Genomic DNA, 25,296 nt, shown 5'->3' on the forward strand with positions numbered 1-25,296 from the left:
GTTAAACTGAACTTAGTTCTTTTTCGGCTCTTTGGGCCACAAGTTTAGGGAAAATTAACACAATAGCAAAATTTCCTAAGTGTTAAACTGATCTTAGTGCTTGTTCGGCTCCTCGGGCCATAAGTCTAAGGGAAATTAACACAATAGCAAAACCTCCTAAATGTTAAACTGACCTTAGTGCTTGTTCGGCTCCTTGGGCCACAAGTCTAAGGAAAATTAACACAATAGCAAAACCTCCTAAGTGTTAAATTGAATTTAGTTCATGTTCGGCTCCTCGGGCCACAAGTTTAAGGAAAATTAACATAATAGCAAAATCTCCTAAGTGTTGAATTGAACTTAGTGCTTGTTCAGCTCCTCGGGCCACAAGTTTAAGGAAAATTAACACGGTGGTGAAGTTTCTAAGTGTAAACTGAACCTAGGTCTTGTTTGGCTCCACGGGCCACAGGCATAGTGAAAATTAACATGAAGACAAAATTTTTCGGAAGTTGATTTACATATCTTACAATTTCTAAGTCCAGTTCCAGATAAACGTTTTGGCAGTTTGTGCTTTAATTTTACAAGACAATGTAGTAAGTAAATTGGGATAATATGATAAACCACTGGGATTAATTACTAAGCAAGTAAATAATCAATAACATAAATATCAAAGAGTAACTTCATTGGACTGTTTCTGTCGTTGTCAAAATTAGAAACTAGAACAGTATATGAAAAAATAAAAAACCAAAAGAAAGGCCATTAGTAGCTTCATTAGTCCATGTTTCATTGGCCTATTAAAAAATAATAATAATAATGTTAAGTTCTTAGGGCTAAAGGTTCAAGCTGCGGTTGCTTTTCCTTGGGGTCTTTTTTCTCTGTGTCTCTGTCTTTCTTCTTCTTTTTTGACTGCACAACCTCAACCACGTCCTCTTCATTCTCCACGGCTACCACATCAGCAATTGGTAGCGTGTCTCTTTCTGTTCCTTTGCTCTTAGCTAAAACGGAGGAAGGCTGGTGATCTGGGGAGGCTGTGGGTGCAGGAGGAGTGAAGTTAGAGTCAGCAGGAAGCTCGGGACAAGTAGGTGCTAATTGGAGTGCAGAGGGGTAAAGTACTTTTTCTGGAGCTCGAAGCTCAGACTCAATAGATACCCCAGCAGCATCTAGAGCATAGCCCCACACCTTTGAGTAGAATGCAAGAGCGACGCCAAGAAGTTGGGCAGTTAGACTTTCTGCGGTCTTTTTCATCCCGGCATCATAGGCTGCCTGCTCAGCGTCAGCTTTTTCGTGGTCTTTGGCCTTTAGTTGTTGTTATGTCTGCTTTAGCTCTACCACTGTAAGGGCCAGTCTATTTTGAGCTTTCTTTTGGGCCTCCAGTGCATCAGTCGCTTGTTTTTCGTAGCTCTGGAGGGCGGACTTTGCATTCTTATGCGCTTTTTCAACCTCGGATAGTTGAGAGAGAGTGTGTCTTTTAGCTTCTGCTCTGCTTCAGTTTGCATTTTTATTGCAACCTCCAGGTTATTTTCAACTTTTCTAGCTAAGTCCAGGGAATGATCCACCCATTCCTCGGCCATAAAAGAGGCTTGGACGGCCTACCAAGTAAAAGATTACGAAAAGAGTAATAATGTGAGTACAAAAAAAAAAATAATAATAATAATAAAAATAAAAATGAGTTTATGTTTGTGTAAAGTCATGGTGTATTACCTTAGCTAAATCTTGTTTCAAAGACAAGAAGACTTCTCTTTTCCAGAAAGACCTTAGTTTCGCCATATCCTCAGGTAAGCACAGTGCTTTCTCTAGGCACTCTGCCACTAAACTTGAGCTACCCTTCTTCGGGTCCCTCAGGTTGGCATCATCAAGCATTGGATTGCCTGAGCTTAGAGTGAAGATGGAGCGCCAAATTGAAACCTTCCTAGATTGGTCTCCACTTGTCTCTTTAGAAGTCCCAATGTGTGGGGGCTTCTTTGATCGTCCTTTTCCCGCCCGAGGTTCTTTAGTGGGTGGGTCGGTGGTCTCTCCTTCCTTTAGCTCAATGGGGTTTTTGCTCCCCTGACCTCTTTTCCTCTTCTTATCTACGACCTCGGCAGGCAAGGTGCGAGTCACCACCGGAGTGACTGGATGAGGAGGTACTACTACAGTTGGGGAGGAACTCTTAGCATGGGCTTGCAACAAAGCAAGGAGATCTGGTTCTTTTTCTTGAAAACCCATGTTACCCGAGGAAGAAAGTACGGAAGTGCTGGGAGCGTCTTCGCGATAGAAGACTTCGAAGTCTTTTTCGGTTACTTCGGGATGATGGGGCTCGGGAGTTGTCTCCTTTTCCTCGTCCTCGGGAATGATGGGGGGTTCCTGAGAATAAAGAAGTCTAGTTGCTAAAGGCACTGGAAGTTGAGCGTCTTGGGTTCCTTCTGGAGGAGGTTTAGGCAGCAGGAAACCGGGTACCGCTACATCAATAAGAGCCAAACGTAAATCCTTGGCTCTGATAACGTTTTTTGGGCTCTGAAAACGTTTGGTGGAGGGTTTGTTGCCAAGAATAATGTGGGCTGCTCTAAGCTGTCTGTCCTTGTGCAGAAATATTTCCGACCTGAGGATCCTGTTCAAGTCTTAAAAGTTTACCAAGTGTTTGGCTGGAGCGGTGTGGTATTCGTCTGCCACAAAGGATGAATATTGTTACGAAAGTGTAATAAGTACTGAATCATAAGGTAAAGGAAAAAGGATAAAGAATCCTGAGTATTGCTTCGGTCATTGGGAACCCTACCTGGCTCCCCTTCTTGGGTAGGGCAGTGTAATTCGTCGTACCAATTCCCCGAGACAATGAGGAAATCCTCGTTCATGCCTTTGCTTGAATCAGGCAAGCAGGAGATTAGCCTAACAGCTGGAACTCTACACTTCATATAATACTTGGTTTTCTCTCTTTTTTGGCAATTGTAAACCCAATTTACGTCGTGCCAGGACAGGTTAGTCCCCATTTTACGATTTATAGCATCTACACACCCTAGAATCCTAAGGACGTTGGGGGAACATTGGGCCGGGGTCAATCTATAGTTTAAAAGGAAGTCCCGAGTTACCCTACCCATGGGAATTTCCATCCCACCTTCAATAAAGGTGATCATTGGAATTATCACCGACTCGGGAGGCCGAGGTTGAACCAGCCACTCTCCTTCCTCACAATGTTGAATGTCAATATCGTCAAGAATTCTATATTGGGCCTTAAAATTTGCCCTCACCTCATCGGTATTTACAAGCTTAGCGTATCTACCCATTAAATCTTATGAAAAGAATAAAGTAAAAATAAAAACAACAAAAAAGAATCAACGAGAAAACTAACACACCTCTGAACGAAAGCTAAACTGCTCCTCGAGAGGTTCCTTTCCTTCAAAATGCCCAAAATGAGCTTCAGCCAGCCCCAAGTCTTGTTTATATAGAGGTAAAAATGCGTGGTAACTTTCCCGCTCATAACTTGGAGGGAAATCTGGACCGTACAAATTTGATCGAGCCGTAGAACGTGGGGAGACAGGGAGTCGCCTGACACCATAAGTGATCAATTGTGGATTCTGAAGCGTTAGGAACATTTTATAGGAAGTGAAAAGACGTTAGCATGTGGGAAAGCAAGTAGCATGTGGGAAGTTATTTCGCAAAATTAAAACTTAGCTGTTAGTACTGAATTAAAAGCATAAGTTTTAAGGGGCTATTGTGAGGGCCCGAAGACCCGAGGACCGGAGAATGTAAAGGCATGGATGTAGGGGAATGTACAGAGGGTAAATTGGTGATATATGGCTGAGAAAGGGAAAATATCGAGTTCAAGGGCAAGTAGCTGTGACCTCCGCATTGAATACGCTGTACCTAGTTTCTCTTCCTTATTAAATAAGGAGCACCAGCTTTATCAGTTGCATTGATGTGGAGGTGACCTGAACAGTGCACATCACAGCTAAGCAACTCTTTTCCACTGCCTTCTACAATCAAACATACAAGTGTCAACAAAAGAAAGGAGTTAGGTGAGAGATGAAGGGTTGAGATGACAAAAACTAGGAGTATAAATAAGAAGGAAGGAAGCCAGGAGGGGGGGACGGTTTGGTGATAAAAGAAAGAAGATATTGGTACATGAAGGGAGTGAGTTTTTCCTCGGGAAAAGTTATAGGACGAGTATTAACTGCTTCTTTTTATTTGAGAGACCCTCAGGACACAACTGTCCTTTGTTGTTTTATTCCTTCTCTATAAATTCATTGTTTTGGGCCTGAAATTATTGGATTCATTCTTGGGCTTTTAGACTAGGGCGTGATTTTTGGTCCTTACAATTATTTTTATAAACTTTCTTATATAAGTTGTAAAAATATGCTTGAGAATATTTAATTTTGCTTAGATATATATATATTTTTAATCCATATTGCTCATGTAAGGGGTGGAAATTAGTTGCCCAACCCAAGTTAGAAGAATAGTTATTGTATGATGGCTCAGTACAATTAATTTTTAGAGGTATGTTGTCAAGGTCAACCTTTTCAAGCCTTAATTATTTTGTTATGTAATTTAAAAAGAGATCCTATGCTTAAGTCATCGTATCTACGAGAGATTAACAGTAAGAAAGACAAAGATTTATGTATTAACTCTTCCTCTGAGGATCACCAATTCATATAATATTCAATTCTTGGTTACAAAGCTTCTGATTACACTTTATCTCCTCCTTTTCAATTTTCTATCCCTCTTCCTAATGGAGCTTCCTTTTTTTTTATAGTAGCTGGGGCCTCATCCCAGCCCTCCACCTGGACTGCTATAGATCTTTTATTGGATACTTGTCACATCAATGCCTTGTTGGTGGTGGTAGAGCAGGTTGCAAGCTATAAAAACACTGTTCAAGGGTCATTCTGCCATTAAATATGGTAGGCTGAGTTGGTATAGTGCATTTAATGTGGAGGTGATGGGTGTTTTATCAGAAAGCTTCCTTCTTATCCTATCTGCACATCTCTACTCTCTTCCTCAATCACCTATCATGTTGGTTTTGGATTGGGACTCCGGTTCCTCGAGGGAAGCTCGCTCATCGGAATCCTCGGACTGAACACTTTATTCTGTTTTTGGCATTTGGCTGCCTTGTTTGGACTGGGCCTAATCTAGAGTGAGGCCCAACTATCTCTTCGAAATATCCTAATGCCTCGTACCTTTGCTCCTCAGATTCCTCTCTCCCACAGCTCATTTATTTATTATAAATTCTTCATTTATTAATATTTTAGTTAAATATTAATTAATTATGATGTCATCACGATCCAACTTGGTTAAATCTTAGTCCAACCTCTAAAACTTTGAACATTTCTCTTTTATAGTTCGTTAAATGGTTCGGGTTTCAAAATCATGTATAAAATAGGCTATATAAAAGATAAGTGTGGTATTTTTTTTTATAAAAAGAAAAAGAAAAAGTAATAGTACTTCGAAGATAAAATGCTTATGGGATTAGACCTCAATGTCAAAGGTTATGAGCATGGATATCAATTCTTCAAATGTGGTCTCAGTGAGATTGCATCATTGATCTATACAAATGTCACAATTTTTTTGTCCTTACAAAGAATGCATTATGAAGAGAGCTATAAAGACATGTTCTGACGACCAAAATAAAACAAATTCAGGTTTTACAAATATTAAGTTAATAAAATTTGTTGAATGTATAGCCTGTATTTGTTATTATTTTTTGGTCAATTTCTTCTTTTATTGACCGAATTTCATTGGTCTCATTGGCTCATTGCTATCTAGCCGCATTCTGAAATGCATTATTTCTCAATTTTAGATTAAAAAAAAAAAAACTTTAAAACACTTGGTGACCTGTGGTTCCAACATGAATAAGAATGATCCCTAACTAAAAATTAGGGCCAAGACAACTTAAACTATGTATGCAATTACTTTTGAGGGTAAATTGCAAATTATACTTCTAAAGTTTGGGAGTGTTTGAATTTTACACTTTGAAGTTTCATAATCTAGATTCCAAACATCCTCAAACTTCAAGAGACAAATTCCAAATTTTGCAATTTCAGGGTGTAAAGTCCAAACACCCCCAAACTTTAAGGGTGTAATTTGTAATTTATCATACTTTTTATATAGTGATCATGTTCTATATGCTAGCACTACACACAATAAGTTCCTCAGAATTAGTTTCCAATGTCAAAAATAAAATTTTTTTCGCTGAACTTTTCTGTTTATATTTCCTTTTTTGCTTTTTACTAATTAGTTTATTTGTTATTTTTAACTACAGAGTTTAAAATGTCTTAAAACATTTTTTTTGGTCTGCTGAAATGTATTATTTCTCAATTTTAGAAACGAAAAATCTATTAAACACATGGACCTGTGGTTCCAACAAGAATAAGAATGACCAATTACTTTTTATATAGAAGATTTTCTCTACATGCCAGCACTACAAACAATAAGTTCCTCGGGATATTAGATTTAAATTTCTAAAAAACTCTTCTTCTTTTTTTTGAGTCCAATTTTCTGTTTATGTTGTTTTTGTTGTTGTTAGTTAGTTTATTTGTTATTTTTAGCTTGACAGTTTAAAAAGTCTTAAAACGGTTTTTTGGTCAACGTTTCTGTTAATATTTTCTTTTACTTTGTTTATTTGCTATCTGTAACTGTCTAGGTTTAACTTGCGCTTAATTGTTCCTTCTTTTAGCTAAATCAGAAAAAAGTTCATGATGGCTACCTTTAGTAATAAGGAAAATGGGATACGTGGTCCTTGATATAAAGGGTGTACTAATATTAGTCTATTTCATCGGAAAACATAAATTTTCATAACTACTGGTGACATTGTGGGTTGTAATTTTGACCAATTGATGTATAACAAAGTAACACTAGTGGTGAACCCATGTGAAAATAATTTGTGCTTACTCTTATCATGATTCACCACCTGTGGAAATTGAGAAAACAGTTATGGAAGTATAACTAAACTCTATTCTTGGAAAATGATGACTGAACCAACTTTTATCAATTAGAAACATTGGATATCAACAAAAAAATTGATGGTTGGAAATACCGTACCCAATTATGCTAAATGCCACCATTTTCTCCCATCCTCTTTTCTTTTCTTTGGTACCAAGTTCAGGTCCCATAGGATCCACAGGCGACCATTTTCAGCTGCACAAAATGCGGAAAATAGAATTATATATATATATACTTGGCTGAACCACCTGTCTTCATACTATTTGGAGTGTGATAAATAGGAAAGATTGTGGTTAGAAATTTCTAAAGTCAGACAATCGATCTCTTGTTTTTCTTTTACTTTTCTATTAGCAACTTCAGGTCTCCATACTAGGCAGAGTCAGCAAGTTAGGAGAGAAACTGAAGAAATGGCAGGAGGGACTTTTGCCACTCAAGGAAGTGACCCTAGGCACGCCGCAGATGGAACTATAACGCGGTCCGTCGTCATAATCTGCATTGTTGCTGCTTCAGCTGGGTTGATTTTTGGCTACGATGTTGGCATTTCCGGTTAATTACATCTCTCTCTCTCTACACATGCATGGGATTTTTCTTAACAGATATGATAGAATTTGAATCAATGACGTCTACTACATGATAATAACTCTTTATGATTAGGCCAGGATGCCAATCAATTTTTTGTGTAGCAGAGATTCAAACAATATAGCATGTACAATAATGTGTAGTTTTTATCTTTAGTTTGTTGTAACAATATATTTCTGAATATCTAATCATTCATCTTTTCCAAGATTTCTCTTCATGCTAATTCACAACCTTGTAACTTTGTACAAGATTGGTTGTACGAACATAACTTTTTTTTAGAGTATTAATCAGCTAGGATTTATGTACACAAAGATTGAGTTTTCAGTTTACTTCCAATTGTGATATGTTGAATTAAAGCCAAAATATATGTATATGTTTTGAATTGCAGGAGGTGTAACAGCAATGCCACCATTTCTGGAGAAGTTCTTCCCATCAATTCCAAAGAAAATGGCACAGGCAAAGCCCAATCAATATTGTCTATTCGACAGTCAATCCCTTACTGCATTTACATCCTCATTGTACATATCTGGTTTGGTGTCATCTCTTATAGCCGGTCGTGTCACCACAACTACAGGGCGTAGGGGCATTTTGATTATTGGTGGCATCATCTTCTTGATCGGTACGATACTTGGTGTTGCTGCTGTGAATCTTCCAATGCTCCTTTTGGGACGCCTCCTCCTTGGATTTGGGGTTGGTTTTACAAATCAGGTTACCCTCTAACCAATGATAGCCTATCTTTTATAACGTGTATACGATAACAACCCTTTACTTGCCATATATTAAAACAAAGGTGATGTGAAGCCATGACTCGTGTAATGTGATAGGACAACATTTCCATCCAATACTCCAATGTATAAAATTAGAATACAAGATCAAAACATGTAATGTCAGCATGTACGTACAATTGTAAGATCCACACATTCTAAGTCGACTTCCAACCAAACCCAACTTAATTAAAATGCTTACTGTATACTTTCTTACAAATTAAATATTTTTCTTGTTTCTAGTGTCCTGTACACTTGCTGACAAATGACAAGCGTTCGACACATGTCAACATCCCTTCAAGTTTTGCCCTCTGTACTAAGGGTTCATTCAGTTAGAAGAGTAGAAAAGTAGGAGGATGGAAAATTGTGAGAGGAAGAAAAAGTGGGATGATGAAAAATATTTAGTTTTCCCTCTCGTGTGTTTGATTGGAGGGGTGAAAAAGTGGAAGGGTAGAAAACTCTTTTGTTTGGTTGGAAAGAAAAAGGGAATGATGAAAAATGTAATTTATAGAAATTAACTATTATACTCTTGTTACATAATATGTAAGAAATAGATTTATTTGTACTCATTAAATAATATAAAATTTACCATATCGTATATATAAATTTATATTATTATAATGTAAAAATTATAATAGTGTACATATAAAAGAGAGAAACAATAGAGGAAAGTGATCAGGTCACGTTGAATTGAGAGAGAGAGAGAGAGAGAGAGAGAGAACCTGGACCGTTGGACATTGGTGAAGGTAAGATGAGAAGAGGAAAGTGATAAGGATGATTTGTTGGCAAAAGTCATCAGGTGGTTAGGTGAGAGGGTCATAGGTCATGAATGAAGGTAGATAGGAGAGGGCATTTATGTAAAAGTACTGTGAAATCACTTTTCTCCCCAGATTTTCCTCCCGATTTGGGAAGATAAAAAATGTGGGTCTGGGAGAGAAAACTTTCTCTTGAGTTTTCTCTCATTCTTAATTTCTTTCCCCAATCAAACAGTGAAAAACAACATTTTCACCCTATTTTTCATTCTTCCTATTTTCATCCCAAACGAACATACCCTAATGTGGCGTTTGGTACGAGATAATGTTTTAGGATTCCTAGGAATGTTTTAGGATTCCCATGTTTGGTTGCAAATCATGCTAAGGAATCAGATGCTAAGGAAATTTGGATTCCCTTTTAAACCCCTCTCAGTAGAAATGTGGATTCCCTTTAAAACAGGTGGGAATACAGATTCCCAAGCTTAAAAGAAATTATATTTTTTATAAATTGACAATTTTAACCTTTTTTCATTATCATTTAAGCAATTAAGATAAAATATAAAACAAATTATTATGGATTAAACTCTTTCAAAATTATTATTAAGAATAAAATTATTTGAGAATTTAAATAGTTATTTTTGTATTGTACTTGTCATTTTGAAATGTTAGACTATAATTTTAATGAATTTCATAATTAATAGTTTATATTTGGTTTTTCATTATTTATTTAGAGGAAGATTATTTTTTAAGGACTTGATAATTCACATTCAAATCTAAGAATAGAATAAGAAAAATAAATAATTTATTTAAAATTCTTGGGAGTAAACCAAACATTATCATCTCACATTCCTAGGAATCATATTCTTAGGAATCACATTTCTAGAATTCTGGATGCCAAGAATAATGTAGATTCTCCCGTATCAAACGTCACATAAGGTATTGATTTATGAATTATTTTTAAAAATATTTTATGAGAAAATGATATAGTAATCTGTACGTACACAGGCAGCCCCAATATACGTAACAGAGATGGCACCACCAAAATGGCGAGGCGCATTTACCACAGCCTTCCAATCCTTCCTCAGCGGAGGGGCGCTACTTGCAACAATAATAAACTGGTTTGGGTCTAAGATGGGCGAAAACGGGTGGCGATTTTCTCTCGGCTGTGCCGGAATTCCTGCCGCCATCATGACAGTGGGTGCATTCTTCATTCCAGACACACCCAGCAGCCTCATCCAACGGGGTCAACTTCAAAAAGCCAGGCAATCCCTCAACCAAGTCCGTGGCGTGGACTCGGACACCGAAGCCGAGCTCAACGATCTGATCAGGCACCATGAAGCAGCCAAAGCCGCCACTAAACAACCTTACAAGACCATAATCCAAAGAAAGTATCGTCCACACCTTGTGATGACAGCAGCAATTCCAACGTTTCAGCAGTTGACAGGGATCAACATTGTGGCCTTCTATGCGCCTGTTTTGTTTCGTTCTATTGGACTAAGTGTGGATGGTTCTTTGGTTGGAGCTATTATACTTAATTTCATTAATTTTTCGTCTACATTTGTTTCAGCTTATTCTGTTGATAGGTTTGGACGTAGACTGTTGTTCTTGGAAGCTGGTGTCCAGATGATCCTCTGCCAGGTTAGTTAGGGAATTGAATAACATTTTTCACCACTCTTTTTTTGCAACATTGACCATGACTTAATAACTTATTGAGATTTTGTTTGATATGGGCTTAAAAAGTCAGTTTTTTTTTACTAATCAACTTCTTTTTGCTATTATTTATGAGTTTTATTGCATTTTTTAGTACTATTTACGTGGCCCACATACTATTTTAGCTATTTTTTACCTTTATTTGCAGCACTTTCAGCAAAAAAATTTCGGTTCGAGCTAAATAAGCTGTTCCCAAATGAATTCTAAGTATATATTTGGATTACGATGAAAACTTCAGCATTTGGCGTTTTTATGCAATGAGCGTTTTTTTGTGGGTCTCGTGCACTGTTCACGGGACCCACAAGTATTTTTGTCAACAAAAATAATTTTAAAATTGGGTCCCACGACACTATTCACACATTTAAAATTATTTTGCTACAGTGTTTTCAGTTTTTAACAATAAACGATATTCAAACAGACCCTAAGATTATTTACCTCTCAAAAAAAAAAAAAAACCTTACTAAGATTGTCATCGACACCACTTTTATTATGCACTATTTTTTTTTTTTGGAATGCATTGATCACAATAAGTTTTTTTTTTTTTTTTTTTTTTTTTTTTTGAGAAGGTCATTACAATAGGTTAAATTATGAAAAATGTTGTGTTCCTAAACTTATTGTATACAATTTCAATAATCACTAACAATTTACTAAAAAACCATTTACAAACTAAAGTTGTAATAAACATGATTAATTTCACAAGGAAATAGTAAGTTAAAAAGGGAAATTATTGGTTAGTGTAGAATGTAAACTAATAATTTTAAAATTTTCAACTAAAAATATGTTAAAGATATAACTAAGTTTATTGTGTAGTAATTAATTACTAGTATCACTCATAAATATTCTATCCATTGTACAAAACTCTCATTAAGGCTCAATCTCTGGTAGTATCATTCATGATAAATAAAAATTTTGATTATTTACTTTGGACTTTCCCCTAACTTTTATTGATATGTACTTAATTAATTGTACTATTATTATGTACGTGGTGCAGTTTGTCTTGGCATATATATTTTCAGCAGAACTAGGGACTGCAGGCACAGCAAATTTCTCAAAGGGATCAGCCATTCTGGTACTGGTCCTTATGTGTATAATCTCCGCCGGCTTCGGGTGGTCATGGGGACCTCTAACGTGGATTGTGCCGAGTGAAATCTTGCCGTTGGAAGTCAGACCAGCTGGGCAAGGCATATGCATTGCCAGCAATTTTTTGATGACGTTCATCCTGTCTCAGGCGTTCTTGTCCATCTTATGTAAGATGAAATATGGGGTGTTCTTGTTCTACGCCGGGTGGGTTCTGATAATGACCGTTTTCATGGGGCTCTTTATGCCTGAGACTAAGGGGATTCGCTTGCAAGAAATGGACAAAATCTGGCAAGGTCATTGGTTCTGGTATCGATTCGTTGAGGACCCTTCCTTAAACTATACAAATATGATTGAGTAAGTTACACTTAGTACACAACTTTGTTTGTGACTCAACTGCTGGGACTAGGGGAGTTACTTATTACTTTCATTTCGATACAGCGGGAATCAGAATCATAATCAGCCAGGACATTCACTATGATCTTTGGGAAGTGAAACAGAACTCATCACTTTGATCTTTGGGAAGCGAAACAGAACTCATCAGTGTGGCCAATGATTTGACTACTGTTGTATCGAGGGATTAGATCGCAGCTAGATTAGCTTTTTTTTTTGTTGAACAGAAATCATGTACTTTGTTAACCAAATAAATTTTGTTCTTGCGTTTGTTGAATATTGTCTACAGAATTCAAGAATTCTGCCAAGATCAGCATGGTGCACGCATGCACGCGTTCAAAAGTACAATTCAGCGATTAAACTCCAGATTCCAAACTTGAAATCAAAATTGACCTTGAAAATTGATGTTCGAGATGCTTACAAGTGTGCTCATATGATCAATCACTACTTCTAGCTCTGGGAACACCTCCTGCATATATAGGTTAACACCAAAGACCTGTTTGCCTAAGATCCTACATGATTATTAGGTAAACAACCGCATGCTCATTAACTTATGACAAAAATAAGGCTAAGATCGAATGAACTCATGACACGTTTTGATTGTCTCATTCCATGATGGTATTCAAATATAGATTTGAAGGAAATACATTGTAGTGGACTTCCATCTTCTAAGTAACCACGTAGAGATTATTCATCAATGTCAAAATCATCTAGAATCTGGCTCTCTTTTTTTGACTTGTTGACCATTGATTCATTATGCAATATTTTCCATTGTTAGAGGTGGCTCTACTTGTTAATCAAGGTGGTGACCACATCTCATTTTTTTAAGTGTTGATAGTTATACCATGCAAATGCAAATATTTCATTTACCACTTGAGTTGCTGAAGGGACAATAAGAAATTCCTACAAGTTATAAGTTGCCCTGTTGAAAACTTAGGGATGAATGATCCAAGCATGAAGACTCATTGCAAGCTGCTTTTGATTGTCTCATTCCATGATGGTATTCAAATATAGATTTGAACAAAATACATTGTAGTGGATTTCCGTTGTAGTGGATTTCCATCTTTCAAGTAACCGCGTAGAGATTATTCATCAATGTCAGAATCATCTAAAATCTGGCTCTCTTTTTTTGACTTGTTGACCATTGATCCATTATGCAATATTTTCCACTGTTAGGGCTGCTTTACTTGTTAATCAAGGTGGTAACCATATCTCATTTTTCTAAGAGTTGATAGTTATACCATGTAAATGCAGATATTTCATTTACCACTTGAGTTGCTGAAGGGACAATAAGAAATTCCTACAAGTTATAAGGTGCCCCATTGAGAACTTAGGGATGAATGATCTAGACATGAAGACCCATTGCAAGCTGCTTTTGATTGTCTCATTCCATGATGGTATTCAAGAATTCTGCCAAGATCAGCATGGTGCACGCATGCACGCGTTCAAAAGTACAATTTTGCGATTAAACTCGACATTCCAAACTTGAAATCAAAATTGACCTTCAAGATTGATGTTCGATATGCTTACAAGTGTGCTCATATGATCAATCACTACTTCTAGTTCTAGGAACACCTCCTGCATATATAGGTTAACACCAAAGACCTGTTTGCCTAAGATCCTACATGATTATTAGGTAAACAACCGCATGCGCATTAACTTATGACAAAAATAAGGCTAAGATTGAATGAACTCGTGACACAATAAGACAAACAGATTTGATTTCTAGGATATTCGATCGTTGTCATTTTTTGTGGTTGGTTGGGATGTGACCACCCAGGGCTCCAGCTCAAATCCAGCATCAACACTCTTTTCCTCCGCTTAGGATACTTGAATGACTTGATTGCACACAGGAAATAAAAAATAGTCCGATTATCATAAACATTTAGCTATAGTTATGAGGCCCCTCTACGCTAAAGTGGAAATGAAATCATGAATTCAATCCAACACACGAGTATGTGAGTGTATTTTCCTATCAAAAAACCCTTTTAACAGCCAGAGGATAATGCAAAATTCAGAACAACTGCCCAAAGACAGGAAATGATAGATTTAACTGACCATTGAGCACCCATGGGACCAAAAATTGTAATCCGAAAGCAAATGCCTTCACTGATCCGTGTAATACTCTCTAAATGGATAGATAAATTGAATGGTTTCTATATATATAGACGCTGAGAAGCCCTGACATGGTATATGTGAAGACATTTAACTTTTAAAGCATTCATTGAATTATGATAATAACGTGAATGCCGTACATATAAAGCAGAAGCAAATGAGAATGAATTTAAAGGCAACCCACAGGCACATCTGATCACCACTTACAATTGTTTTAGAAAAAAACATGCCTTTCCCATCTTCATTGCAGACATCTAACATGCTTCCATAAAAATAACTGACATGCTTGACAGACACAACAAAAACATGCAATTACAAATCGCCATTATAGAGAAGCTGTCATTAAAGTCAACCAAATTGGATTTAAAAATCCACATACCATATATTCCATCCTCTCAAACTCGTCTGGCTAAAAATATGTCTGAAAATTTATCCATTTGAATCTTCACAGAATACATCTTAATGATAATCAAGAGGGGCTGGTGCCTCTCTCAATTCCTTTCCCTGAAATTGAATGTCCTGCAGAGAAAGTACAGTCATAACCCAATAACAAAAAGTAGATGAAAGATAAGCATCAGGATTATTTTTCAACAAAATAAGGACATGCTTGATATATTATATTAGACACTTCCAAGAATAACAAAAACATAGAACAAATAAATTTTACCGAGACTAAAAAATTACCCCTAAGACCCACCTCTATCCTTTCACAGTGAGACATTCAATGCAGTTAAGCTAAGCCATTTTTCCATCAAAGCTATCTATAGGTCAAATTGAGTATGCTTTTAGTCAAACCTAATTCAATAAATTAACAATATTCCATATCTCTTTTCTATTTACCTGTCTTTTTTGAAACAAAGATGGAACATTATAAACTCACAAAAAGAAAAATAAAAGATGTAATCAAACAAACTCCTGTTTGTGTTCTACACAAAATCTAGGAGATACTAAAGAGACAAAATTAGTAAATTATTTGACAACTGAAATTTAAAAATGAAAACACAAAGATGAAACAGCATTTTTTTTTTTTTTTTTTTGCCTCATTTGGGCTGCCTTCCTATCCCCTTAGTACAGAGTAATTGCTGAGAGACCTAAATTGGAAGACGTCAGCAAATTTCCTAACTCAAATGTTAACATACTGATCAAGGGTCTGCTGACTCAGCACTTAGGTTACGTTGAGTTTTTTTTATTGGTAATTTACACATGCACTCAGCAGCTCAGCCTCACCATCCACCCATACTTGTAAGCCACTTGTAAGCCATAGAAGTCTTGTCAGTCTTTGTAACCAATACAGTACTAAATACCAAAGCAAATGATGTCCAATCAAACACATTTTTCAATAATATTAAGTTAAATCATAATTGTATTTTCAGAAAAAAGTAGGCGAAGTGTTCAAAAGAAAAAAGTAGGTAAAAATATGCAGATAAAATTGTAAACAATTGTAGATCAAATTTGTAAAACTAACTGTTAACCAAACAAAAAAGAAATTTGTTATCAAGTGTTTATATGTTCTATGGAAAAGATCCAGTAAAAGGAGGAAACTGATACTGTTTAGGCACCATATAATGATGACTGTAATGACGGAATTCTCCTATTTGTGAAGTACAGAATTTCATAATACCCCATCAGCTAGCCTACGTAACCAAAGTCACCATCCCAAGTAAAGATGGGAGGCTGTTCATACAATACAAAGGGTTGTTACACCATGAACATGATATCCCTACAAATTTCATTAAAAAAATCTCCCCTATTGGTTCACCAACCTTAGGAAAAGCCTTTAACACCAAAATGAGTTAGCATCCAGGTCATTGAAAAATAAAATTTTCTTTAAAAATGGCAGGCTAAAAGTATGAAACAAAATGCTATGAATTGACACGTGCGATTGGATAACCAGTGACAAAACTCAAATTCTAAGCCAATATAAGATGGGAAAGAAATAAATAAAACAGATAAAAAAATGGATCTCAATTAGAAATGAATTCACTTCACCATAAATTCTTAAAGAAAACCATTTTCTTCTAAGCAAAACAAGATGCCAGAAATTGGGAAGATATTTTAGGAAGAGCATCTATATGCTCACAAGATATAAAGATGCATAACACATGGAGAAACAGTTTTAAGGATTTTTTTTTGAAACCTCCATACATATTTGGGTGCAAAATATTCTGTTTTCAAATTAATTCTTTTAATAATATGACTCTGTGACTAAATCTAGATTTACAAACTGGGAAATTTAAAAAAAAATTTATATCAAAGTTTAATTTAAAAATATGGGAGGGGAAAATTTTTAATGAGATTTAGAATAATTTTATTATTATTATTATTAACGTTTAATTTAATAATTTTTTTTTATTGAGATGCAGTGCATGTGTAGCATTTTCCATCCATTATATTACCAGAAAGCTAACAGAAGGGTTGATTATACAATTATCAAAGTACAGGGGTCTATTTGATTTTGAACCAAAGTTCAGGTGATGGTTTAAAATTTTTCCCATGCAAAATCTCTCATTTGTCATATTATCTCTGGATCAGCAATAGATTTTAAAAAATCTTATGTACCATGCAAATTATATGTCTATATAGAATGGAGAATAAAACATAATGACATATTTTAGGTGACCAGATACATTTGGAAATTATATACATAACAAATGCGAAGAAACAAATTTGTGAAAAAAATATAGAGCATGATCATGGGAAAGGAAAGTAATACTTACAGCAGCAAAATGGTTAACATCCCGATGGTGAGCTTCATCAGCACGAATTACAACTATAACATCCCTAAGGGTTGCATCCTTGGGTAGCTTCCAGTAGTCTATTGCAATAGCAGGAGCCGGAACATTTTCAATTGCACCACTATCAATTTCATTCAAATACTCTGTATATGAGTGTACTGCTTCCTCCTCCAGGTAACCAACAACTCTATGGGCCAGTTTGGGGGAGAGAAGATATACAGCAAAGAAACCATTGAAGAAGACTCCCTGCACAGTGAGAACCAGAAGTCTTTCATACCACTTGGGCTGTACAAGTTCTACCATGGTCATCAAGTGCATCCTCTCATTCTCTGCTTCTTCAAGCAGGGCTTTGATCCAACCGCCACTTTGCTGGAACTTGCGGAGAGACCTTAGGTGCAGCAGCATTCCCCCTACCATACCAGGAACAGCTGCCACTGTTTCCAGCATCATTGCATGACAACCATACCGTTTCTGCAAGATATTATACAAAATGAAACTCATAAACATATACTTTGGCAGCAATATTGAGAAGCAGACACAATGGTTGCTAAAACATGCTGTCCCCAGAGAAGAACAATTCAAGTGTTAGTTTAGTACATCCACTGAAAAGAAGGGACAACCAACATACAATTGCAATGAATCGAACTTGAATCTAGGAACAAAATATTTATGTTCTGCTCAAAAACCTATCAAGAGATCTTCCCTACACATTAAAGGAGGTCACTTTTCTTCATCTCATTGCATCTACATCAGTAAGTTATACCATACAGAGCGCATGCACACATGCACAAAAAAAAAAAAAAAAACTGTGTGTGCACCTTTTTTTCTTTACTTAGGAAGTCACATCTGCTGCCACTCAGGCACATAGTGTTTAATTATTATAATTTAAAAAAGAAAAAAAATCAAACATAATATAGTATTTCTATTTCAACTACAGCAACAAATTTCCATTTATAGAGTGATCCATTCTTCTTCAGTATAACTAACTTCCCCACTATCCCATCTCACATATTTGTCTCAAATTGTGATTAGAGAAACATGAATAATTCATAAAATGTTTGCTTATTCGACAGGCATAAGTATGTAGTTCTAGTGCTCTGTATTATTAATAATCAATAACTGGCTTGTAACACTCTGCATGACTAAGTAATCCAAATTACATTTCCTGTTTTGCACAGTAATTTCTATTGGTATGTACAACACTTAACTCAGTCTGACTTACATAAAAATTTAATTAGCTTCTATGCAAGATATACGTCAGTGGTGAACCCAAGGCTCTCCATAAGAGCACGCTAAAAGATATGCAACTATTTTATAATTGATCTTTATTGGTCCGCCTATCAATACAATATTCATGATAGCAACACCACATCTTAAGCTTGTTGAGAATGTGAGCCCAACATGCATTATTCCTATTGACAGTCATTAAAGTTTGGAAAGAATATGGTCATCTTAATGAAGAATACTGTGTAAAATTAGAGAGCAAAGACCCTATTGACTATTGAAGAAAGACACTGGCGTGGACACCTGAATCAGACGTTTTACCAATTTCATAAATTTAATTAAGCTCCCTCGGTACCAGTACTTCAAAAATGTTCAACTATATATTTTGAAAGATCTTAAGAAAAATGGGGACCAGAGACAGCAAAAAAAAATGATATAAAAGAACAAGTCAAAATCACAAGGGGGTGGAAGATTAAAAATGAAAATGAAACTAGCACCATCCTGCTAAAAGGACAAGGCAGAGGAAAGCATAAAAAATTTGTCAAACATTCTTCCTGATTTATGCAAAAGCAAAATAGAAATCGAAGATATCAAAGAAATTATCAAAAAAAAAAAAAAAAAAAAATTCAATTCTAAGAAGAGTCCAAAAAATTTATGATGATGTTAAAAATACATCTTGCTTCAAATGGACTTCAAACATTGACCCAATAAAATTAATCTTGAATGGACAAATTGCAAAATAGGAACAAATAAATATTCCATGGTCGCATTGATAAGGCTCCTACACAAGATATAAAAGTAACTAAAAGAACTTCTAAACCAAGTGAGAAACTACCAAAACCAAATATAAAGAAGGTCTTAAACATAAAATAAGAGTAATGGGCCAACAATATTATATAACCTATTCCAGAAATTTTGAAAATTACCAAATAACCCCACTTTAAAACATAATTAAAAGTGAACCACCAACTTTCTAAGTAGATAAACTTGATACTAAGACTCAATAGTGACAAAAGTAGTCTATGGGCGGTGCCAAAGAGTCCTCACACCAAAACTAGACCACAATTCTTGAGTCTTCTTGCCATTTGATCTTACATATTTTTCCTTGAACTCAGTTGGCTACATCACTATCACTACAAAAATACTTCCAACAGAGCATTCTTGAGTTTGCAAAATTTGAATTCTACCTAAGAGAAGAGTCTTTACACTCTAGGAAATACACGGCCAGTGTTAAAAATATTTCGCTAGGAAAAAAGAATTAAAAGAAAAAAAAAACAAGAATAAAAGTTAACTATGCTTTTTGATGAATACAATACAACACACAACAAAGGTGACTTACCTTAAAATACAAATCTGATAGAATTCTAAGAAATTTCACGGTCCTGTACGCAACTTTATCCAAAAACTTCTTGGGCACATGATGCTTTGTCAAGTCTATTGACAAGTCTGCCACATAAGAGTCCCATGGCTACATTAGAAAAGAAAATCGGTTAATAAGCCTAGTATGTACACGTAATAAAAAAATTTCTTGAAGTTCCATGTAATATAAACTCACAAGAGAATAGAATAATACGTAATGTGGATGACAAGTAAATTTTTTGTTTTAGAACAGAAAGAATGGAATAATGAAATATAGAACACATCTCCAAATTAAATGTCACAATAACATTCGGGAAAATGCCACGCGTATTGGTTACTGAAATTGTTGCATTATCAAACTTAATAGATGGTTTTATAAATGTATCTAAAATACTTGTCATTTTTGTAGATTGATTCTTCAGATCACTTTAACTAAATGAGTAAATCCTAATCTGCAGCTGAAAATTATCTCACTGAAGAATAGCTGAAAACAAAGGGTTAGAAAAGTGAGTAACATATCAAAATAAACAAGTGCCTATGTCAGTCAATGAATTGGAGACTCAAAAAGCTACCAAATTTTTTTTTTTTATAAAGTTTTAACCAATAACGCCCACTTCTAATAATTACGTTTTTTTATTATTAAATCAAGACACCAATCAGTTTGAGGCGTAGGCGGAGATTGAACTACCAAAATGCTACCCGGCTTGAATAAGAAGGTTGGTCTAAAATTGATATAGCTAACCATGACCGGTTCATCCACTAAAATTTCAACGCTATTCCTACTCGCTTAAAACAACACATGGTAGATTTTCCTTTAAAAGAAAAAAGTTGTAAAATCTGAAAGATCTCTTAGATAAATAATCCATGTTAAGATTTACCATGAAACAATTCCAAGGCCAATCGGTACCATCTGGTCTCTTGATACTAGGCCCTGACAGCCCCCAATAGCTATTCACCGTTCCTTGCTCCTCATCACTATTCTTCTTCTTCTTTTTCTGCTTCTCTTCTTCCTTGATCGCTTCCACTCCTCCTCCATTAACAACCTCTTTGCTCTTCTCCGCCACCGAGCTAATCATTCTACTCCAGTAGTAGTAGTAGTACGGTTGACTCTGCTGCTTATTCATCATCACTCCCTGCATGCTAGCAGGCCTCGCCATCATCTCAGCCGTCGACATGTAACCGCCGCCGCCGCCGCGGCTGATCAGCCCCCTCGCCAGACTCCCCGCCACAAACCGCTTCATCTCTTTTGTTTCCTCAGAGTTCGGAGAGATGTCTGAGCAGTTTTGTTTATGTCCGAGATGAAAAAAAAAAAATAAAAACAGAGAGATAGAGAGAAAGAGAAAGAGACTCGGAGTTTGAGGACTGTGCTTCGCGTTGTATGGATTTTGGTTTGGTTTCTATTTCAATTACAGTGATTATTGTTACGTAGCAGGCTAACCATGCGACACGTGTTACTAAAAAAAGGAGTGGTCAGGAAATTAATCGTTCGGGCGACCAAAGTTGACTCAAGGGGTTTGGAAGAACTTAGGAGCAAAAATGCATTTAATTAAGGAAATTTTATAATGATTAACAAATCTAGAATAAATACCATCGCTCTCTTTGATTCTGTGGTCACTCTACAAGTATAAATGTTTGTGAGGTGTGGGAATAAAGGCCGGAGTTTAAGTTTTTAGGGCTTCATATACATATACACTTAGATTAGGTTAGAGAATAAATTTTATCTTGTATATAAAAAAAAAAAAAAATCTAGAATAATTAAAGGGTTTGAGTTTGCTTTTCTAATCTTGGTTCTTATGTGGATAGTGGCACAGGCACTAAACAATTTTGCTAAAAACACCAATTTTTTTCACAATTTGTTAAGATGGTAATCATATATATAAGATTTCAATTAATGTCTAGTTTTCTGTCACATGTATAATTTAAGAAATTTTATTTTTGTGACTTGTTCTCAAAAAAAAAAAAAAATATATACCAAGTTAATTATTCATTTAAAAAAATAAAGAGTAAACTAATCATACACCTAATCTAATACCTTTTTTTTTTTTTTTTGTCTAAATAGTAAATACCTATGATCTAAAACACCTTAAGGTGAAAAAAAAAAAAAAAAAAAAAAACTTAAGGTGTGTTTGTTTGAAGGTGAGATAAGGTAGACAGAAAACTTTGAAGAGAAAATAGGAAGAAAAACTTTTTTGGAGTGCGTTTGGTTGGCTGAGGTGGAAGGCAAAATAAGTAGTGAGACTCGGGTGTTTTCTCCCCTAACTCACCAAAAAGTTTTCTTCCCAAAATGAAGAGAAAATAGGGCTACTTAATGAAGAAAAATGTCCATGCCCAAGTGGCTACTTAATGGACAAAAATGCCCATGTGCACTTGCACATGGACAATTCGTCCAATTCCTTTCTTTTCTTTTTCTGTGCTTTCGTGGGCAATTGTCTCTTCCTTTTTTTTTTCTTTTCCTTTCCTGGACATTGCCTTTTTTTTTTTCTTCTTTTTTGATTTCCTAGGTTGTGGGTGTGATGGTTGTGTTTTTTTTTTTTGTTTTTTTCAACTAGACATAATTTTTTTTTTTTTTGGGACATGATTTTTATATTTTAATAGATTAGGTTATTGCTTTTTTTTTTTTTTGTTAATCACTTTTTTCTGTTTTAATTGACCATCATTTTTTAATAAGGGTGTATGAGTAAATTTATACAAACTCACTTTTTTCATCCCTCCACTTTTTCACTCCCGACCAAACAAAAATGAGAGAAATTAAAATATTTTCTATCCTCTTACTTTTCCATCTCCCACCATTTTTATCCTCCCATTTTTCCACAATTCCAACCAAACGAACCCTAAGGTTGATCTTGGTATAATATGTGGCATTTTATGGACTATGTAACCAACTAGAAGCTCTATGTGGGCATGATAGATTTCATTTTAATACTCAATAAAATGATAAATATTTGTTATTGGCCAAATTGTAATTATATACAAGTTAATTAGGATCAAAATACCTCTTTAAAGCTGTGTGATAAAATATTCAAAATAAGTGCAAACAAAAAATTACATGACATTATCATATGGTTTAAGTTAAAAATTGTTGAGGGAGAAAACTTTGATGTTCCCAAGTACAAGGTAGGGAAGTCAAACCGAAACTCAACAATGGGTTCTTGAAATAAAGCCCAAAGGCTTTCAGTGTGGTGATAAGCCTGTCTAAGTAAGAGATAAGGCTGCACCTTGACAAAAGACAACAACAAAGCCCAACAAACGATTAATTATTTGGGTTAGTGGTCCTTTTACGATATTACAAGAATAATAAATTCTCCAGCGGCAAGGTGAAATTATACTTAAGGTTCGATAGTCAACTATTAAACAAATTTAGGAAAGTATTCACTTCTAGAAGTCCCTGTGTGTCTTAGTCAAAAGGGTCTATGATACTTTCAGCCTTCATTACATCAATATGAGGGAATAATTCTATGGTTACAAATACATTATATCCTACAATAATAAAACAAGAAGTAAAGACTAATGGTTCCATGGTGAAAAGAAAAGGGTTATTTGGCATGGTGTGAAGGGAGAGAGAGGGAGATTCTAGCTCAATGCAGCAAATGTAAACCAAGATTCTCAAGGAATATGTATGTGGTACATGAGTAGGATAGCGAAAAGGGGTATTTTGGGTGAATGGTTGTGTAGGCTTATAGTGGACTAGTGAGAGTGATGCAAAACCAGGTCTGTAATGGGATAAGGTTTATTTGTGGCTGATTAAGGAACATTTATGAGATTAAGGTATGCAGAAAAGGGGAAAGGAATGCCTGGGTGTGGGCTAAGAGTGGTGACTTGTGAGTTGGGGAGGGCTAAGCTACAAGCAGAAATTTGACAAAGTAGCAAGAATGACAAAATTTTCAGATAGGTTGTGACAACTCCTTAAAATGTATACTTGTTATATATTTATGTGGGCGTTATCTCCTTATTACTATAATTAATTTGTATAATTGAACTATGATTTTCACTAGTCCTTATTATTTATCTTTACATAATTACTTGAATAAGATTTCTACTTTCAGGAAATCATGTGAAAAAGATGAGTTTACAAGAGTTTGTGAGGGAATGGAAGCCAAACTAGAATTAAAGTAGAGCTAAAAGACTATGCTTAAATGTATAAGGAGGTGCAGCTGGAATGCTTGGGTCATCTACCATGTTTGGAAGCTTCAAATAAGGAAAGAAATCAAAGAGATAGAATCTGAAAAGGAAAAATCATATTGAGCACTGATCGGTATTTTGGGCGTATCTTTCTTTTCAAAAATCCAATTGACACAACGCCAAATGGGTTGGAACCATGACTTAAATATCTACAACTTTTCAGTTTTAAGTTTTTCAAAATTCACAATTTTTGAAGGCCTAAATTAACTTACAATTTACTGCTGTAAATCTAGACAGAAATTAAAATAGAAAAGTATTATTTTCGTTGGACACTTTGACATTAGGGTTTTGAAGTGAGGTTGTGTAGAATGAATTTGGTGGAGAAAACCTTGTATTTTTCTTTCTCTAATGGTAGCCTAAACTCTTTGCTAGGGCTAGGAGTTATGTTTCTTCTATACGGTACGAATATTCAATTTTAAGTTTTAAGTTTTTCAAAATTCACAATTTTTGAAGGCCTAAATTAACTTACAATTTTACTGCTGTAAATCTAGACAAAAATTAAAATAGAAAAGTATTATTTTCGTTGGACACTTTGACATTAGGGTTTTGAAGTGAGGTTGTGTAGAATGAATTTGGTGGAGAAAACCTTGTATTTTCCTTTCTCTAATGGTAGCCTAAACTCTTTGCTAGGGCTAGGAGTTATGTTTCTTCTATACGGTACGAATATTCAATGTGATTTTTTTTAGGATTTTATCAACAACATATTTGATTGTTTAATTAGATTTCTTTTGATTTATTAGTTCTTCCATGCTTTCAATAAGTTCAAAAATATTTTTCTTATTGTTTAGATGAATTTCTAATAGTTTCAAATAGAAATCAGGTTTTAAAGTGAATAAGTTTTTATGAAAAGTTTTCTAACCGCATTATTAATCTAGGTTATCATGCGTTCTTGAATTTCTCAATTCAACCAAATCATAAGTATTTAATTGTATAAAACAATCAATTATGAAATATATAATTTCTTAGATCACAAATAATTTCATATCGATATAGGGAAACACTTCGTTGCTCTAGTATTTACATTATTGATTTAAATTAGTTATCATTGTTATTCTTGTTTACAGTCACCAGGAAAAAATTAATCTTCATCTTCACCAAAAGGTTTTTTTTTTTTTTTAATTACATTGTCTTTGAATTTACCTCACTCCTTGTGGTTCGACCTCAGTACTCCGAGAATTATACTGCTACGATCTCCTGCACTTAGGAGTGAGCAAGCAATTTTGGCGCCGTTGCCGGGGAGCTGTTGCGTGTTTAGAGGCAATTTTTGAGAGCAAAGCACAATCGGTGGAAATTCTTCTATTGGTAACTTCGTTCCATTTTCTTTACCCTTATTTTGTATTTTATTTTTTGTCTGTTTTTCATTTTAAATTTGATTTGATTTGATTGTGCATTCATTGTTGCATGAGCATTTAGGTTAGAAACAAGAGAGGCAGATTAGAAATTTTTGAAACTTACTTTGGTAATCTTTTTGACACACCTTTGCCTTCACCTTGTTCATCAATCATGGGTGATGAAACACGTAATAAT

General features: G+C 35.2%; 2 protein-coding genes across 3 annotated transcripts; one reads left to right on the top strand and one right to left on the bottom strand.

The window, feature by feature from the left end:
* Positions 1 to 7,289: 7,289 nt before the first annotated feature.
* On the top strand, positions 7,290 to 12,276 carry LOC142644059 (sugar transport protein 5-like). Its single transcript, XM_075818745.1, has 4 exons — positions 7,290 to 7,428; positions 7,850 to 8,169; positions 9,983 to 10,615; positions 11,679 to 12,276. The coding sequence occupies exons 1-4, from the start codon at positions 7,290 to 7,292 to the stop codon at positions 12,123 to 12,125; spliced, it is 1,539 nt and encodes a 512-aa protein (XP_075674860.1). The 3' UTR covers positions 12,126 to 12,276.
* A 2,091-nt stretch (positions 12,277 to 14,367) lies between these two features.
* On the bottom strand, positions 14,368 to 20,976 carry LOC142642492 (ubiquinol oxidase, mitochondrial-like). Of its 2 annotated transcripts, XR_012845671.1 has the most exons (5): positions 20,469 to 20,976; positions 19,571 to 19,699; positions 16,990 to 17,478; positions 14,652 to 14,791; positions 14,368 to 14,557 (listed from the first exon to the last, which is right to left on the bottom strand). XR_012845671.1 is itself a non-coding variant. In XM_075816851.1 (4 exons), exons 1-4 carry the CDS (start codon positions 20,829 to 20,831, stop codon positions 14,732 to 14,734), a joined length of 1,041 nt encoding a protein of 346 aa, XP_075672966.1. In that variant the 5' UTR covers positions 20,832 to 20,976; the 3' UTR covers positions 14,368 to 14,731. The 2 variants fall into 2 exon arrangements, 1 of the variants encoding a protein (XP_075672966.1); XM_075816851.1 differs by having other exon boundaries at positions 14,368 to 14,791.
* Between the last annotated feature and the right edge of the window lie 4,320 nt (positions 20,977 to 25,296).

The sequence above is a fragment of the Castanea sativa genome, chromosome 7 (genome assembly GCF_040712315.1).
Source record: "Castanea sativa cultivar Marrone di Chiusa Pesio chromosome 7, ASM4071231v1".
Taxonomy (NCBI): Eukaryota; Viridiplantae; Streptophyta; class Magnoliopsida; order Fagales; family Fagaceae; genus Castanea; species Castanea sativa.

Excerpts from the sequence above, each read along its gene's own strand:
- LOC142644059 (XM_075818745.1), top strand. The coding sequence starts at position 7,290 with ATGGCAGGAGGGACTTTTGCCACTCAAGGAAGTGACCCTAGGCACGCC. Across the intron at positions 7,429-7,849 it reads CTACGATGTTGGCATTTCCG|GAGGTGTAACAGCAATGCCA; the intron begins GTTAATTACATC and ends TTTGAATTGCAG. Across the intron at positions 8,170-9,982 it reads GGGTTGGTTTTACAAATCAG|GCAGCCCCAATATACGTAAC; the intron begins GTTACCCTCTAA and ends GTACGTACACAG.
- LOC142642492 (XM_075816851.1), bottom strand. The coding sequence starts at position 20,831 with ATGAAGCGGTTTGTGGCGGGGAGTCTGGCGAGGGGGCTGATCAGCCGC. Across the intron at positions 19,700-20,468 it reads GGCCTTGGAATTGTTTCATG|CCATGGGACTCTTATGTGGC; the intron begins GTAAATCTTAAC and ends TTTCTAATGTAG. Across the intron at positions 17,479-19,570 it reads TATCAGATTTGTATTTTAAG|AAACGGTATGGTTGTCATGC; the intron begins GTAAGTCACCTT and ends AATATCTTGCAG.